We start from the raw sequence: 17,274 nt of genomic DNA, 5'->3' as shown, positions 1-17,274 counted from the left end.
TCTTTTGAGGAAGAAACTTTGGCTAGATTTGGTGTGACAGAGGCTAAATAAAAAAAGGAGAAGATCCACACGAGGTTTTTATCATCCAACTCATATACAAGATACAACAATAAAGGAAACATTTTAGTGTGATGACATTGATGTTAAAATAAAGATGGACAATGCAGGACTTTCAATCAGATAACTGAATAGCCTTCCTCTGAACATCTAAGAATGTTAGTACTATAGGTGTCCACAAAAATTATAAATTTGTGACCCACGTTCAAAATTAATATTTCACGTTATTCACTGTAACCAGTTTACCATTGAAGGAACACAAAAGGGAAAGGTAGCACATCATTACCCAGTCATAAACAATAACACATCTCTCAGCAAAGAGAGAACAAATTATTAATTTAAAATGAAATTGTTTGAGAAATTACAATGACACCACATTACTGCTCAGAAAAAGAAACTTCTCAGAATGATTCTTATTTGATTAATCTGTAAGCAATAAGAAACCAAGGCCCACAAGGATCAAAAGCAACTTTGAAATAATGAATGCCTCTACCTTGAATCACATCACATCACCACATAACAGGAAACATACTGAATAAAGGAATGTTTCCATAAAGCAAATGTTCAAGTTTGTTATGTAGTGATGTGAAGCGCTGAGGTTTTGAAGCAAATTGAGTCTCCAAGAATCAGTCATAAAGGGTATAGGGAGAAAAAGCTTCAAGTTTTGAGCAGAAAATTGGAATAATCCTGTCGAAATCTAATACAGGCATTATAACTAAATGTTAAAAATCACAGACAAAATAATGAAACATGTCGGAACTGAATAATTTATGGGCCTCGGTCGGATGTAGAAGGACGAGTTGCAGATCCACCTCCGCTGAGATTCTGCTTGGCTATTTCTTTCTCCAGTCTCTCCCTCTCACGCAGTAGAACTTGATGCTCCAGCTCCAGCATTTCTTTTTCCTGCCTCATGTTGTCTCGTTCTTCCTTCAACTTCTCAGTTTCATACAATAGCTTTTCAACCTGGATGCAAGAACGAGAATGACTACTTGTGCAGATCAGATACTTTCAAGAAGGGCCGAAAAATTGGTCTCCAACATACCTCAAGAAGCATCACATCACGTCTCAATTCAGACAGTTCACTGGCACTGCTGCTGCCCATTGTGAAGGCCTGCAAAAAATCATTGAAACATAAGGAAAATATTGTTTTGGTAGTGAATTTGAATTGGTCTTCAGCCTGTGAGAAAATAAAGAGAAAAGTCAATGAAGAAATAAAGACCAAAAACAAGCTTCTGAGGATAGTTGCCTTAAACTTCAACTGACAAGACAGTAGGTGCTTTTAACCTAAGATCCAGGAAAAAACTATGTTCAATGAAAAGTGTGATGGATTTTTTACGAAATTAAGTGAATTTTCAAGCACTTACGGCAATAACGGTTGTCAAAGGTCAAAAAGTCGTATTATGTTGCGACCAAGACAAGAAGAGTGAGGAAAATGTTAATTTCAAAGGTAAAGCAAGTACCTTAAAAAATAAACATAAGGAGACTATCGAATGTTGACATCGACTATGAATGTCGATATATCGATATACTCAGCTCAGCAAGAAAGTGAGCAGCAGGACCATAGCTAATTAAGACCAAAATTCCAGCTGGTCGGTTCAATCATAATTAGTAATGAATACAAACAAAAGATTAGCCAAAGAAATGTATGTCATCGCAGGCAATCTTTGAGCGCAAAATTTGTCATACTTTTCAAGCCACCGCTGCACTTCCGGTTCTATCTTTCCAAAGTCTGGTAACCCCCCCTCCCCCCAATCATTCAAATGTCATTCCTCAGCTGAGCGCACCTCACGACGGTGGTCCGATCGAAACAGGTGTTGAGGAGAGAAAATGTCAAGCATGGCTTCAGCGTCAATGAGGAAAGTTGTCAGCCCGAGGAACCTAGGCAGTGCCTTTAAATCTCCAAAGGTCAATCGTGCTTTAAATGCAGCTATTAAAGGCGATCTTGACTGGAGTCCCCACTCAGTTGCTTCTGTGCCTAAGAAGAATTCTCTGAGTCCTTTCGTGAGCAATGTCAGCAATGTTCTATCACCGTACTCTAACACTAGGTTTGTACTCTTTACTTATTTGAATGTTAATCGGTCTTGGGATACCTGCAATTTCTGATTTGTGCTTTAGCAAACCTCGCCCAGCATATGCCTCTTCTGTATCAAGAAAAAGCAAGAGTGCTCGGAAACTACCATGGAGTGATGGAGGAAGTAGCCCTTCACCCTTTGAGAGTGATCACTTTATAGATTCTGTCCAGCTCATTGTTTCCCCTGTCAGTCGAGTGGATAAATGTTGCCACTTTGAACCATCCGCTGACACTCCTGATAGAGCTGAATTGATCAAAATTTTCAGCCAGAAACGAAGTGGCTTGCACATCTTGGGGAAAGGTACTTTTGGTACCGTATTGGAAGCAAAGTACAAAGGTGTGTTCTGAACAAGCCTATCCACATTATGACACTCCAATTTGAGGTTGCTTATCTAATTTTTCCCTGCGCAGGTCAGAAAGTGGCAGTCAAAATTGTTCCATCAACTCCAGAGGCATGTAGGCAAGTTAAAAATGAGATGAATTGCCTAACTTTTCATCACCCAAATATTGTATCCGTTTTGAAAGTGACTCCATCTGAAGATAAGATTGCTGGAATAGTCATCATGGAGAGAATTTGTGGGTACTCCCTTCAAAAGTTTGTAGATCTTGGTTACTTAAGAGATAAGGTCAACCTGAGGTTTAGGTAAGTTAAAATTAACTTCTTTAATTTGTCATAAGTTTCAGTGTTGCATTGGGAATGAAACTTATGGTAAACAGTAGGACAGGTAAACAGTCAAAATTGTTACTTTTTTGCGGCATGTATGTAGTCTTTTTGCTTTATGTTGAATTTTAGGTATAGTATGCAAATAGGTACTGCTCTTGCCTACTGCCACAAGCAAAGAATACTGCACCTTGATGTGAAGCCCCAAAATGTTCTAGTTGATATCTTCACGGACACTTGCAAATTATGTGATTTTGGCTGCTCTTCCACGTTTGAAAAGGTGGAATTCTCTCTGCAGGTGAGAACATCATTTAATTACTATCTTCATCATCATGCTTTTACTATTGTTTCTTGTACTGGATCTTTCCTTTTTCTGTGTGTTTAGGGAACAGTAGGCTATGTTGCACCTGAAATATTACAAGGAAACAAACCCACAGCAGCTGCAGATGTCTACTCTCTGGGGATAACCATGTGGCAACTTATGTCCGGAGAAACTCCCTACAAAGAGTTGCGGGGTCATACTGTCATCTACAAGGTAGATTCATTGATACTGCGTGTTACCTTATGTTAATTTTCATGCACTGGGAACAAAATGCATCCCATTTTACGGTTCCTTCAGGTTGTTGCTGCCGAATATCGTCCTGAACTACCTGAAATCCTCTGTCCTGAAGATGGGCGATATCTCTCCCTAGTTAAGAGATGTTGGTCACAGTCTGCAGAATGTCGTCCAACAATTGAGGAGGTAACAAACGAGTTGCATCTTGAATACACTAATGGTAAGCCAGAGCATTCATGGGTTGTGTAAGTGCGCTTTGCCTTTTTCAAGATAGATTGAAAGTTTGTCTTAAGTAAAATTATTCTGTGATACTTCAATAATGTTTAACTCACTAGTCACATCATATTCTGTAGGGATAGTGTAATGAAATATCTGTACATAACTAGCAAATGAATTAGGAACAAAGAAAAATTTTACTTGTATTGTCTATGATAATGTCACTGCCAATGCACTTTTATTTTGTCAGACTGATTTAATTTACTTCATTTAAAATATCAAGCAATAAATTTTATAACTGTTACAAAGTGGTATTCATTGTCCAAAACATCAACTTTGACCAGAAAAAGTTTATTGAAACTAAGGATCAAATTGAATTGCCAGCAGGACAACTTCCCAAAAGTGAACAAAACCTTATCTTGAATTACTGTACAGGAAAAAAAATTGACCAGATATCTCAGTTGAAGAAAAAAAGTTATGAATCTGGCATTTCTCCACCTGGCACAAGCTGAAAAAGAAAAGAATTCAGATAGATACTCTAAGCAAAATAAAACTTAGATGAACTAGTCAACCCAAACATACCATGGTAATATTGTTGCCATTTAGAAGGATGTTATCTAACTTTGTTATTCTTCTTCCCTCCGGGGTTGCTTCATACTCTGTTACGTCCTCTAAAAGCATATTAACAAAGTCGTCGAATCCCAGAAGTGTTCCCACGATTTCTTTATCATTCTTCATAATGATGTGAATGCGAGATCCAATACACTTATCCACCAACTCTGAAAAGGTAAATAAAGTTTAAAGACGAGTCATTCACAGTATACAAAACACATGACAAGGACCACAGAAGAGGTTAGGAGGAACTATGGAATAAAGGAGCACTAGGACAAGAGTGGAATGTTGAGCGAAGAAAATTACAGAGGAATAAAGATGACATATGATACAATGTCAAAAAATAGATTGCATCTTTGCGTGATTTGAAACGTGGTTTAACGAAAGGCAAACATGCACACACATACCCAATGGCAGAAGAGTAGAGGGATTTGTCGTTACTGACGTCATATTTTCGGAGGAAAATGAAGAAACTCTATCGTTTTCCCTGCAGGGCTGCTTAAGGTTGGACTTAAACCACAGAAGACGAGTGAAGAATGATCTAAAGTCAAATTGAGCCGGGAAACCGGCACTCTTGATGTTGATGTTGATGAAAACAACCAATAATAACAACAACAACAACAATCCAGAGGGCGCTGCTGTTGTGTAATTCAAGTTGGCGCCAGTACGAAAAATTCCCAGCGAAAACAATGCTACATTTTCTACATTTCCTTCCATCAAATTAGGTATGTTTTCGCTGGCATGATTGTCGATCCGTGTGCTGATTGTTATCCGTGTGCGACTGTTTTCTTTGATTTTTTAATTATGTTTTCTTCTAAACCTATGATCTGTACGTATTTCAAAGAATGTACCGACTTGTGTGCAGGTTAAAGAAGCTAACTCGATATATTTTCCACTTGCCTTTTGTGTCATCTCTGTACATGACATAACAAGTAAATTTCATTTCCATTTCCTTCTTTTTTAATCTTTCGGAAATTATTTATTATTACCACTTACCGTTACTCTTGGTTTTTGGGACTGTTCAGTGACCACAACACATGTTTCCACAGTTTCCACTTGTTGAGATGATCTCCAACTTTACCTGTCCTGTTTTAGCTGAATCATTTATGGGAAAAAATGGAAGAGGATATAGACCCGTTTTTGGATGATGAAGATTCCAATGGAGTTGGCACACAGGAGGTTCAGAGTTGTAGTGTAGATGCCGAGAATAGATTCAGAGAGAACCAAACCAGCCCCATTCTTAGCTGCTCAAGTTCTGGTGTTAATTCCAGTCAAGCTGGACGCCGCAAAGGTAGAATACGTAAGTATGCTCAAATTTGTTTTTTTTTCGTTCTTTCATCGTGTCTTTTATCTACAGCATAGATATAATTTCAGGAAGATCTGGATCAACCTTCCAAAAAGACCACTTGTCCATACCTCTTGATCCTTCTGTAGAGAGTTGGAAGTAAGTTTGTTTGTTTCAATTAAGTAAGTGTCATTTTGCCATGTTCATTTTGAATAATTATCTTTTTTTTCTCACAGAGTGCCGCCATGTACACCAGTTGAAAGTCTGTTGCTTTCTCAAGACTTTCAGTCTGACTTTGTTGCACCAAAAACACCAGTACCTGTTTGCATACCTTTTAAGAGCATCTCTCCTTTCAATGATGCTCAATCAGATGATGACATTTTTGCTTCGCCAACCTGCGATGAGCAAGGAATTAACCCCAGTGCTCTAAATGCGCTATTTAATGGGCCTGAACACTCAGATTTATCTTGGTCCATGGTAACGCCTTCAGCAAACCAAGCAAGCAACACTTCGTGGTCCAATCTAAATACTGAGGAACGCAAGGTTTTATTACCTAGTGATGATTTCATTGTTAGTAGATTTTTTCATTTCATTCAGTTGCTTTTGTTTGGCTAAATTTGTTTCCTCTTTGTATTCTACAAATAATTTTTTGCTGTAGGTCAAACCCCGAGCATTGTTTTTACCTGACGCGAATGATACTGCAGATTCATGGAATATGAGCTCGGATGCAGAAGGCTTTGTTGCCTTGAAAGGACAGATGGCTAGTGAAACACCCAATTACAGGAGAAGAAAAAATTCTCTGGTATCTTCTGTGCCTGTAGAGAGTCCTCTTGCAACAAGTATTGCTGCTGAGGACAGCTGTTACGCCACTCCTGACCACAAACCTCGAAAAATCTGCCTGGAAGAAGTAGCAGGATCACCCATTCTCTCAGGCAGTAGTGAATTTTCCAAATCTTCACGGGATGAGAAAGAGGAAGAAGATTTATTCGAGAACGAAGAGGAATGTCTCGTTGACATGTTGCCTGCTGGCAAAGCGCAGGATTCTAAAATTGCTGAATCAACCCCACATGCAGGACACAAGAAAGAGACGCATGCTGATGAACTTAATAATTTAGTGACTCCTCATAAACATGACCTCAATAATGGTGAATCGTTTCTTCAAGATATTTCTGTCACTGCATTAGAAAAAGTATGTCAAGCCCAGGAGCTGATTGACCAGGCTCCTCCCTCCACTCCTGAAAAACAGTCTGAGACCAAAAGAAAACGTCTTTTATTTTCATCGAACTTAAGTGATACAAATCATTGTACAGGAACATTTAAGATTCCAGAAGCTAAACTCAAAGAAAAGGATCAAAGCTCTAACCAGGAGAAGGACAATGATAATGGTCATTGTATCCCAGATGACTCATTCATGGAACATTTGGCTGCAATGAACACCTCAATATTTTCAGATAATTTACAGCCTATCACAAAAGTGCAGTCAATCAAAACATCAGTCTCTAAAATGAAAAAGTTTTGTTATTCTGCTGACCAAAATGTTGGACATAAAATAGTTGAAGCTTTGAATACAAGTGAACCCAAGACACTAATGAAGGAAATCCTGAACTCAGTCATTGTACTTGAGACTACTGCTGCAGTGACAGTCAAATCTAAATCTGTGAAGGCAAGTGGAGATCTAGTAGTATTCTCTCAACTGCAAGAGGAAATAAGCAAAGATCTTCAGGAAGGCTCCATTGGAATTGAGGGAAATGAGTCCTCCGTACCTGCATTGGAAGAAAATGGACCCCCATCAGTCATGACTTCAATACTTTCACCTTGCCAAGGGTTTCAGACAGGAAGTGGAAAGCAGGTCGAACTGTCTGAGGAAGCCCTCTCTAAAGGATTAAGTCTATTAAAGGATTGCATGGAGGCTGTGGACACCAGACCAACAGATAAGATCAATGCTCCTAAAACATCACCCATCACTTCAAATGTCCCTGAAGCTAGTAAAGCGCAATCTACTGAGACCAATCTTAGTGATGATGTGGCTGCAGAAGAAATCAAACAGCTCTTACAGTTAGTCAGTGATGGAGAAGACTTTAACCCATGGCATGATACAGAGACCATATCCTCTCCAAAGTCCTCAAAGAAGGATAGCCTCATCTGTCCTACAAGTTCCAAGAAGTCTCAGAACAGCCCAATACAAGAGAGAGAAGGATTTTCAACTGCTGGTGGCAAAAACATTTATGTGTCAGATGAAAACCTTGCCCGGGCTGAGAAGTTGCTATTAGCACCTGAATCAGCCTCTACCAGCTCTGATGAAAATTTGATGTCCAACAAAAATCCAGTGGGTGAAAAGTGCAATGAGCATTTTGATAAAAGTGAAGGCCAATGCGAACAAAATGAGGAGATACATAGGATCCAAAGTACTAATGATGTTTCCATTAGTAGAAAGAGGCGTTTTGAGAAAGTTCCTAACATAGGCAGTTTCATTGTTCCCATGAAGAAATCCTGTCTGGGCATTGCTGACTCTCCTTCCTCTTCTAATCAGAACACAAACAATTTACTACCCAGCAATAAGTTTCAAGAAGATTTTCCCTGTGTGAGTGAGGCTAAGACTGAAACTATTGATAAACCATTAGTGAATATATCCCAAGAAGCAATGAATGTTGTGAATAACTTGATATTCAATTCTTCTAAACCAAAAGATCCTCCCTTCATGAATAGATCTGAAATGGGATTTTCTACAGCATCTGGGGGGACAATAAATGTTTCTAAAAATGCTCTGGATAAGGTGAAGAACCTGTTTGATAATCTTCCTGCTGACTTTGAGACAGAATCTTGTAAAAAAAGTTCAGTGGAATTTTCTACAAATGGTTTAAAAAGTTCTCTTGCCAACAAAGATATAAAAATTAGTTTTCCTAGCAAAACTGATTCAACTGTACCACACAATGATGTAAACCAGCCAGAAAATGTTTCTGGCCATACTGTGGAGGAATTGACAACAGCTTATGGTTTTTCAACAGCTTCTGGGAAAAAGGTTGATGTAACAGAAAAGGCTATGGAGCAGGCAAAGAATCTGTTTGACGATTTATCAGAGGCTGATTCAAAACTAGAATTAAGAACCTGTGCGCCTAAACAACGTAGATCCCTTGGAAGTTTTAGCAAGCCCAGTGCTCAATCAACAAATAAGGCCCAAACACCTGTTGCTGCTGCAGGTAGTAAATCAGCCTCATCTTCCCATGAAGAGCTGAGTAAAGTGAAAAATATGTATGATGCCATTCCAAGGAATCCTACAGGATTACAGTCAAAAGCAGGTGTGCGCAAAGTACGAAGATCTCTGGGAAGTGTTAGCAAGCATGGAGTAATACCAACAAGTAAGGCCCAAACACCTGTTCTTCCCAATATGGACATAGAGACAGAAAATGGAGGTTTCTCAAAAGCAAGTGGAAAAGCAGTGTCAGAAGAGGCAATGAAAACAGTAAAAAATATTTTTGAAGATATTTCAAATGAATTGATCCCTGTCCTTCCTTCCGCGTCTTCAAGCAATAATGTCATGGTCAAGAGGTCATCGATTGATTTGGTAGGTTTCTCAACAGCGGGAGGGAAGACTCTCCGGGTTTCAGAAGAAGCTTTGAATAAAGCCAGAAATTTGTTTGATGACCTGCCCTCTGAGTCCTCAAGCAATGACCCAAAACCTAGTACTGCTAGTGACTCCCCTGTAGACATGCCAGGTTTCTATACAGCCGGAGGAAGTGCAGTCCAGATATCTAAGGAAGCTTTAACTAAAGCAAGGACCTTGTTTGATGATCTGCCTTCTGAACCTTCAAGCAGAGGCGCAAAATCTAAAACTGCTAAGAATCCATGTGTTGCAATGACAGGTTTCTCTACGGCCGGAGGAAGTGCGGTCCAGATATCTGAGGAGGCTTTAAATAAAGCTAAGACCTTGTTTGATGATCTGCCTGCTGAGCCTTCAAGCAGAGGCGCAAAATCTAATATTGCCAAGACTCCATCTGTTGAAATGACAGGTTTCTCCACAGCAGGAGGAAGTGCAGTCCAGATATCGAAGGAGGCTTTAAATAGAGCAAAGAACTTATTTGATGACGTACCCTCTGAGTCTTTAGTTACTGATGCAAATGCCAGTGTTACTAAAAGGTCATCTGCTGATATGGCTGGTTTTTCAACAGCAGGAGGACGAGCAGTTCAGGTATCAAGTGAGGCCTTAAATAGAGCAAGAAATTTATTTGATGACCTTCCATCTGAGTCTTTAGCCATTGATGCAAAATCCCATGCTTCTGAAAAGCCAATGGTTAAAATGGCAGGGTTTTCAACAGCAGGAGGAAAGGCAGTTCAAATATCTGAAGAAGCTTTAAATAAAGCAAAGAACTTCTTTGATGACCTGCCTTCTGAGTCTTCAAGTGATGATGCAAAACTAAGTACCACTAAGAAGTCATCTGTTGACATGGCAGGTTTCTCTACAGCAGGAGGAAGTGCAATCCAAATATCTAAGGCGGCTCTAAATAAAGCAAGGAACTTATTTGATGACCTACCATCTGAGCCTCCCAACAGTGATGTAAAATCGAGCACTGCCAAGAAGCTATCAGTTGATATGGCAGGGTTTTCAACAGCAGGAGGACAGGCAGTTCAGATATCAAAAGAGGCCCTAAATAGAGCAAGAAATTTGTTCGATGACCTGCCTTCTGAGTCTTTTGAAACCAGTGCAAAATCCAGTTCTGCTAAAAAGCCAGTGGCAGGTAGTTCAACCTCAGGAGAAAGTGCTAATAAGGAAAACAATTTCCTCCACTCTTCTATTTCAAAAAACAACCCAGTTTACCATGAAATGCAAAAACCCAGTCTTACCCAGGAAATAACTGAAAGCACCGCTGCTATTTTGGCTGATGACGGCTTTGATTTGACTCGGTGTGTTGATGTATCTGAATTTTCCAGGCCCTCAATAAGCACAAGTCCTTCAATGGTAACTGACCGTTCAAGTGGTTTGAAACCTATTGTTTCCTCAGTTCCTGAAAATAAACGCAATGCAAGTGAACCATCAAGTCCCATTTTAAGTAGGAGTAATAATGGATCCCGTAAAAGATGTCGAAGAGGCAGACTTAGCCTCTCCACTAACACCAGCTCAAGAACATCACCAACCTGGGAAATCTGTCTGCATCGTCACAGGATCATCATAGAACTCGTTTATCTCTTCCATCCACAGTCTCTTCAAGTAGCTTAGCATCACTGTGTCCTACTCCTGATGCTGTTGTTGAAAGTTCAAAAGTTTTAGATAGGTCCAGTTTTAACAATGCAACTGGCGAGGCAAATACAAATGACATCAAATTAAGTTCCAAATTGCCACCATCTCGCAAATTGTTTTCTTCTGAGTCTGATCTGTCTCCAGCCAAACTCAACACCCCCAATGCTAAGATCAATTCTAATGTGCCATCTCATATTGAATGTAATGAGTCTTCTAGTGTAACACCTGATCAAAGATCTACTCCTCTTTCAAGACCATCTCATCAAAATCCATTGATAAGGAAAGCCTTGACAAAGAGTCTTACCACCCAATCATCGGGATTCAAGACTCCCTATAAAAATGACAGCAAAGAGCAAACAAAACGATCTCCATCCAGCCCATTGCAGAACCCTCCAGAGGCAAAGCGAATGAAGCCATCAACAAATCTTTATATTTCCCATGTGTTCTTGTCTACACCTGGACAAGAAAAATCAAATCCCAGAGACCTGCGACCAGAAGTTGCTGAAATGCGAAGACGAGCTGCAGAGGAGCAGAAGCAGGTTGTAGACAATTATGCCGAGCACAAAGGTGAACTTCTCCGACCTTGTATAGGAGGCTGGTTGTCTCGGAAAATTAATGAGAAATCCTGCAGGAAGTTAATGAAAATGTCTGCAATGGGAACCCCTGCTAGTTGTTCTCACAGTGAGGTAAGTGTATTGCTCCTGCTCAAAAAATTTCTGTTACAATTAGTAAGGCATCATGGATTTTATGCTTCTTATTAAATTATTATTTACAGTTATTGTCAGCTGGAGTCAGGTCTTCATCAATATATATCACACCTGCCAATGCTGCAAGTTTTCGTTTTTCCGCATGGGAGTATTACAGGTATTGCCCCAATACATTTTATAACAGTTAGAGATAGGAGATCAATTCACTCTTCTTTGTTTTCACAAACATTCTTTCTGGTTTGTGCAGTGAAGATGTGTGCCGAGAAAATGTAGCTGGCATTCCTGTCGGAGATGGAGCCCTTCTTGTACTTGATGCTCAAGGTTTCATGGGTTTAGAGGAATTCCAACGGGCTTTCCTTGCCAGTCCGGGAGTCGATCCTTCTTTAGTGCCATCTGGATGGTTTAAGAACCATTATCGTTGGCTTGTTTGGAAGTTGGCATCTTTAGAGTGTCACTTTCCTGACCAACTTGGACGACAGTAAGCTGAGCAAATTGTTACTGTGTTTGTTTAGACAATGGATTTACTGTACCTGACTTGTTTCTTTTACCTCTCTGTCACTGCAGGTGCTTTTCTCCTGATGTTCTGATGCTGCAGTTAAAATATCGCTATGATAGAGAGATTGACCGCTGTGAAAGGCCTGCTCTGCGACGTATTTTTGAGCATGATGACTCTGCAGCTAAGCGTATGGTGTTGTGTGTTTCTCAAATATTGAACGTATGTTCTGTTTCATTTTATTATTTGCTTGGTGTGTCTTTTGAGGTAGTTCAAAATCAGTTCTAATTATTAAAAATATTGTCTTTTATTAGAGGGATGATGCATCTTCCGGGCTAGAATTAGAGCTTACAGATGGATGGTATAGTGTTATAGCATCAGTTGATCAGGATATGCAGTACAGAGTGAAGAAAGGTACAATTAAAATTGGTACCAAGCTCATAATGCACAATGCAGAACTTATGAACTGCTCCGAAGGATGTTTTCCTCTCCAGGTAATGAAGACATTTTCTTCTTTGGTATTTTTATGTGAAAAAGTACACATGATAAAATACTCTAATAAATTTACCGTGCTCTCATTTTCAGGTACGAGATGATGTTAGACTGAAACTATGTAGTAATTCTACAAGACGGGCTCGTTGGTATGCCAAGTTGGGCTTTCAACATAATCCAGGTCCAATCAATGTGCCTTTAGGTTCTATTCTCAGCTCAGGTGGTCTAGTGAGCTGTGTTACAGTTTATGTTGCTAGAGTTTATCCTCTTGTCTTTATGGAGAAAACAGCAGAGAAAACTGGTATGAACTTTTTAGATTTTATGATTCTTCTTGTAAAGCAGTAGCAACAAAGTCATAGTTTTTCTAAACTTCATTAAATTTTTGGCAGTTGTGAGGTCCCAGCGTGCTGAATCAAAAGAAGTGGCTAAATGTGATAAGAAACGAGAGCAGTTGGCAGATAAAGTTTACAGCCAGGTGCAAGCTGAACTGCAGCAAGAGCAGACTAAACAGAAATGTTCTGCTAAGAAATTTGCATTGAAACATGTTGCAACCCTCACATCTGGTGAAGACTTGTCTGATATTTTAGAAAATGCATCCGACCCTCTTAGTGTTCAGGTAAAATTTTCAATGCACCATTACCACAGACAATCGTTGTCATCAAAGATGACAAATCAAATAATTTCTTGTTCCTTCTTGTTTTTTACATTTTACATAAATTTTAGAGTCTATTAACAGAGGAGCAAAAGCAAATTCTATCTAACTACCAAAGGGCCAGGCAAGATGAATTGCGTGGCGAGTTGGAGTCACGAGTCCGTTCACGGCTATCTGACGATGCCAACCAAGAGAGACAAGTTACTCCCATTTTAAAGGTAAAGTCCCTCTTAAAGAAATTATATTTTTTGGGTGTAGAGAAACATAGTTTACCTATCATGCTTTTCCATAGGTGCGTCTTTTTGATGAAGTCAATGGCAATCAAAGTGGTGCTATTCTTTCTGTCTGGAGGCCCTCTGAAGATATGACTTCAATGTTTAAAGAAGGACATAAATTGTCTATTTTTAGTGCTGTTGCAAATGGTGTGAGGTACTGTAATGTAACTATTTCTTTGTGTTGAGTGTTTTAGAATAGGTTTAATTCATTTCTTTTCATTACTGTTCAGGTGTGGAGAGTTGCAGCTATCTGCAAACAGATCAACTCGCTATAATTTTGATAACACTGCAGAAATCAATTCCAATCTAATTCGATGTGTGACTCCTTTTACATCATTGTCATTACATGGCTTTGTACCCCGCTTTGGAGAAGTTGATATTGTTGGTATTGTCATCAGAATCAGTCCTGCCCCTCAAACTGCAGAAAACCCTTCCCATTTTCAAACAGCTTATCTCAGTGACAGTCACCAGAATATTGTTGGAATTATGTTTTGGGGGGGTATGAAGGTATGTGTAATGCCATTGTTTGTGGGCTAATTTTACTGAATATCCATAATGCTTATTTTGGTTTGTTTTCTTAGGAATTTGGAATGGACGATCTGATAGTGTGTCGTTCATTTATTGCTGCTTCCAATTTGCAACGCAGAGGAAACCCTTTTGTGAAAGCTGTCCCTTGTGTGTATGCAAGTGAACTGTCTTTTTTCACAACAAATCCTAAACAGCAATATTTGAAAACTGCTCAACAAGAATTGCGTTGCTCTGTGTCAGCTGTATGTGTGCTTTTCCATCATTATCAGCATTCATATTTATCATGATATCAAATTATTATTTTTTAATCTCTTGCAGGATTTGAAAACTTTCTGCCAAGAGTGTGAAGATAAACTTGATGACTTACTTTCTCGAAAGATGTCTCCTGCAGCTGGCTCTAAAACTCCTGACTCGAAATCATCAGTCTCAAAATTAGTTGAAAGAAATGGTGTCAAAGTAAATGCACCAAATGAAAACTCTTCCTTAGTATCTGTTCAAGGCCAGCGCAAGTTATCAATGGAAGAACAGCTAAAAAGTCCGTCTGCTAGCAATATCCTTTCACCAGCTGTTGAAAGAAGGTTGGCCAGTCTTGAGAGATATGGAGATTCTGTTCCAATATCACCTATATTCATTAATCAACCTCGGCGGTCCTTGCGTCAAGACTTCAAAGCACCTCGTCGAACTGACAGTCCTTCTGTTGAGTGTAAAAGAGATTGATCTTCCTTTAATCAAGCTAACTATTTTTATCTTCATAATCATTTTTAAAAGTTGTATTTGACTGATTTGCAAAGATGCAAGAATCTAACTTTCAGATGCTGTCTTTTAATGCTGTTAATTGTACAATCAATCGGTTTGGTTTGCTTGATGAGTTTACTGTGATACTTGTGGTCAGGTATGTCTATAGTTTATTCTGTTTTTTGGGAAGCTTGTTGCCTTGTTCTTTTACCACATTGTGATGTGTCTAAAACTCACCAAGCAAGCTAAAAGAATTAATGTTATATCTATTGATTGTTTGTTTGTGAGTGGGAGTTGAAATATTTATAAAAATTAAATTCATCATTTAATATAAATTGCTAGTGTGTTCTCAGTTGTGATGATCCTCAGCCTTTTTTTACATATTTCAAATGCATAACAGGAAAAAGCCTTTATTTACATTTAAAATCTTACTTTTATTGTAATAAATGTTAAAAGTATAAATACTAATGTCCAGGAAATGGTGGCGAGGAAGCCTATATAAACACCGGGGTGATACAGACCCCACGCTCTTAAAGCTATGTTCCGCAAGGACAACGTTGCGGTGGTCATGGGCAAAATAGTTGCAATGGGTTTCAGCAGTAGGTACATCCCCTCCAGAGGCCACAGCATACCTATGGAAAAGTAACAGTGAGAAAACTGAGACTGGAAGCCTGGAAGAGGACTTTGTGGGAAGAAACTTTTATACACACAACTTACTGCTCAAAAACATCAATGTGAAGTATGTGCCCACACCCATTAAAGAGGCGGCTGTGGTGGAGTCGAAAATGACGGCCGTCAGCAGACCTAAAAGAAAAGGTGGAGGAAAGTTACAGTCAAAACGTGAGCACGGCACGGAAGTCGAGGCTTCGTGATCTGCGAGGCGCCTGTGGGCAGGCAACCCTTCTGCCACTCGGCCACGGGCCACGTGGGTTGCCTACCCGGTAGGCGCCCCGCCTGATTGGTGCAGCTACTCACCGTACCACATGCCGCAAACGCCCTGCGCCAGGCACAGCAGCGCGTAGGTCAGGGCGGGCCCCATCAGGGGGTTGGCGAACAGGGCGAAGCACACGACCAGCACGAGGGTGATCTGTGCGGCTATCATGAGGAGCTGTGCCGCGAACTGCGCCAGCAGCACCTCGCCCATGTGGACGCCTGCAACACGAAGCGAGCCAAATTCGGTTACCAACGGGTGCGTCGCGTCGGCCTCTTCCGAGCGGGATTTGAATAATCCGGGGGACTGTACCGTAAACCAGCGACCGCTCCAGCAGCTTGTCCGTCTTCTCCGGCAGCAGGGCGGACATGGTGGTCGTGAAGCCGAACATGAACACGATGCTGCAACACGACAGGAGGGCGAGTCCGCGTGTCGGACCAGTGAAGGTTCATGTCAGAGCCAAGCCAAGCCGAAGCGAGATCGTAGACTCGCGACTCACCTGAGAATGAGCCCGGACAGCGAGGTGTCCAGGAACGTGGGGTCTTCGTCCGTGACGCGCAGCTCGTTGTGGAACTAGGGAAGGGAGGGAAAAGGAACGCCTATTAGTCGGAGGAGTGGCTGACATTTGGAGCGAGATTTTCGGTTTGTAGGTCCGAGGAACGGAGCGTCGCTCATGGCCGTGGTAGCCTTGGGCCTTTACCTGCAGGGGCGGCCGGATCATGTGGGCGTTGAGGTTGCACTGGTTGTTGAACGCCTCGAGGGCCTTCGCGGTGACGGAGCTCAGCCTCTGCTGCAGCAGGTGCCCAATCGTTTGAACTGTTACAGAAATGGAATGTTTTTAGGACCACCGTTGAATGACTATTAGTACGCATGTTCCGGCATTGACTCACGTGACATGTCCAGCTTGACGTTGAGCGCAGAGGCCTCCAGGATGCTGTTGACGCGCGCGAGCTCCGCCATGTCCGGAGTGTTCTCCAAGTTGATGGTCATGGCCGCGCGCTCCACCAACGAGTCCGAGAAGTTGCTGGCGAAGTGCACCACGCCCCACATGCGGCCCTTGACCACGGCGCTGGCGGCTGCGTCCTCCTCGGGGAACACGACCTGGTTCAAGGTGAAATTGGAATCAAGAGCCACGCGTCGCGCGTCGCGTGAAATGACGGGACCCGGAAAAGCGCGAGGCGCGCGAGGACTGGCGTGCCGACTGGCGGACACGGGCGGGGCGGGGAGGCGGGGGACTCACCGGCCGCAAGGACGACGCCTTCATCTCGTCCACGAAGATGCAGCTCAGCCCCCTGGGCGCGCTGCAGTTCAAGCGGCTCAGCCCCGGCCAGGCCCCGCAGTCCACCTCGTGGTTCACGACGGCCAGGTGCAGGTCGCGCGGAGTGCCGCCCACGCCGCCGTTGTACACCAGGGCGATGAAGGCCGGCAGGAAGGTGAATGCGAGCGCGATGCTGCAGAGCAGAGGAGCGAGGCGAGGTCAGCGGGCGCTTCAAAGAAGGGAGCACGACACACCACCGCAGCAGGACTCACATTTTGTGCCGCCACAACCACATCACGTTCTTCCACAGCAAGGCCTTCATCCTGCTGCCGCTCCGGGACGTCCGCATCTCCACCTTGGCGGCCCTGATGCCCTCCTCCGCGTCCTGCGCCGCGCCGTCCTTCGCGGCCTTGGGGTCGTCCTCGGAGCCGTCCCTGGGGGCGTCCACCTCGTGCGCCATGCGCGTGCCGCTGGCCTTGAGTGCCTGTCGGGAGCGAGCCGTCAGTACGAGA

At 41.9% G+C, this 17,274-nt stretch overlaps 5 protein-coding genes across 8 annotated transcripts in view; 2 read left to right on the top strand and 3 right to left on the bottom strand.

The window, feature by feature from the left end:
* Positions 1–62: 62 nt before the first annotated feature.
* Positions 63–1,736, bottom strand: LOC117653072. Of its 2 annotated transcripts, none has more exons than XM_034398437.1 (3): positions 1,518–1,736; positions 1,100–1,168; positions 63–1,020 (listed from the first exon to the last, which is right to left on the bottom strand). In XM_034398437.1, exons 2-3 carry the CDS (start codon positions 1,157–1,159, stop codon positions 826–828), a joined length of 255 nt encoding a protein of 84 aa, XP_034254328.1. In that variant the 5' UTR covers positions 1,160–1,168; positions 1,518–1,736; the 3' UTR covers positions 63–825. The 2 variants fall into 2 exon arrangements, with proteins under 2 accessions (XP_034254328.1, XP_034254326.1); XM_034398435.1 differs by having other exon boundaries at positions 1,422–1,734.
* A 66-nt stretch (positions 1,737–1,802) lies between these two features.
* On the top strand, positions 1,803–3,865 carry LOC117653064 (serine/threonine-protein kinase mos). The gene is made up of 6 exons (XM_034398426.1): positions 1,803–2,102; positions 2,173–2,465; positions 2,540–2,771; positions 2,922–3,087; positions 3,175–3,324; positions 3,409–3,865. Exons 1-6 carry the CDS (start codon positions 1,885–1,887, stop codon positions 3,592–3,594), a joined length of 1,245 nt encoding a protein of 414 aa, XP_034254317.1. The 5' UTR covers positions 1,803–1,884; the 3' UTR covers positions 3,595–3,865.
* A 28-nt stretch (positions 3,866–3,893) lies between these two features.
* On the bottom strand, positions 3,894–4,798 carry LOC117653070 (U6 snRNA-associated Sm-like protein LSm5). The gene is made up of 3 exons (XM_034398433.1): positions 4,581–4,798; positions 4,144–4,340; positions 3,894–4,069 (listed from the first exon to the last, which is right to left on the bottom strand). The coding sequence occupies exons 1-3, from the start codon at positions 4,621–4,623 to the stop codon at positions 4,037–4,039; spliced, it is 273 nt and encodes a 90-aa protein (XP_034254324.1). The 5' UTR covers positions 4,624–4,798; the 3' UTR covers positions 3,894–4,036.
* LOC117653059 (breast cancer type 2 susceptibility protein homolog) lies at positions 4,749–14,908 on the top strand. Its single transcript, XM_034398416.1, is given in 17 exon segments — positions 4,749–4,898; positions 5,269–5,473; positions 5,548–5,617; positions 5,695–6,028; positions 6,117–10,601; positions 10,604–11,377; positions 11,467–11,555; positions 11,646–11,876; positions 11,963–12,113; positions 12,206–12,385; positions 12,477–12,684; positions 12,773–12,999; positions 13,107–13,253; positions 13,328–13,464; positions 13,541–13,817; positions 13,892–14,080; positions 14,157–14,908. Coding segments are annotated over 16 exon segments (8,082 nt in total). The 5' UTR covers positions 4,749–4,898; positions 5,269–5,289; the 3' UTR covers positions 14,556–14,908.
* Positions 14,909–14,919: 11 nt separating this feature from the next.
* Positions 14,920–17,274, bottom strand: part of LOC117653060 (ABC transporter G family member 20-like) — a 53,966-nt gene continuing 51,611 nt past the window's right edge. For 2 of the 3 annotated variants that reach the window (XM_034398417.1, XM_034398420.1), the window contains exons 8-16: positions 17,035–17,246; positions 16,745–16,955; positions 16,395–16,605; positions 16,205–16,320; positions 16,004–16,077; positions 15,817–15,905; positions 15,549–15,725; positions 15,291–15,377; positions 14,994–15,205 (exon numbers count right to left, since the gene is read on the bottom strand). In XM_034398417.1, the coding sequence (XP_034254308.1) occupies positions 14,994–15,205; positions 15,291–15,377; positions 15,549–15,725; positions 15,817–15,905; positions 16,004–16,077; positions 16,205–16,320; positions 16,395–16,605; positions 16,745–16,955; positions 17,035–17,246 (1,389 nt within the window). Of the gene's footprint in view, positions 15,206–15,290; positions 15,378–15,548; positions 15,726–15,816; positions 15,906–16,003; positions 16,078–16,204; positions 16,321–16,394; positions 16,606–16,744; positions 16,956–17,034; positions 17,247–17,274 lie in introns of all 3 variants that reach the window. The other variant, XM_034398418.1, reaches the window with a different exon arrangement.

This window comes from Thrips palmi, unplaced genomic scaffold (genome assembly GCF_012932325.1).
Source record: "Thrips palmi isolate BJ-2018 unplaced genomic scaffold, TpBJ-2018v1 HiC_scaffold_8, whole genome shotgun sequence".
Lineage (NCBI taxonomy): Eukaryota > Metazoa > Arthropoda > Insecta > Thysanoptera > Thripidae > Thrips > Thrips palmi.
The sequence above is the reverse complement of the archived record's forward strand: the minus strand, read 5'-3'. Positions and strand labels throughout refer to the sequence as shown.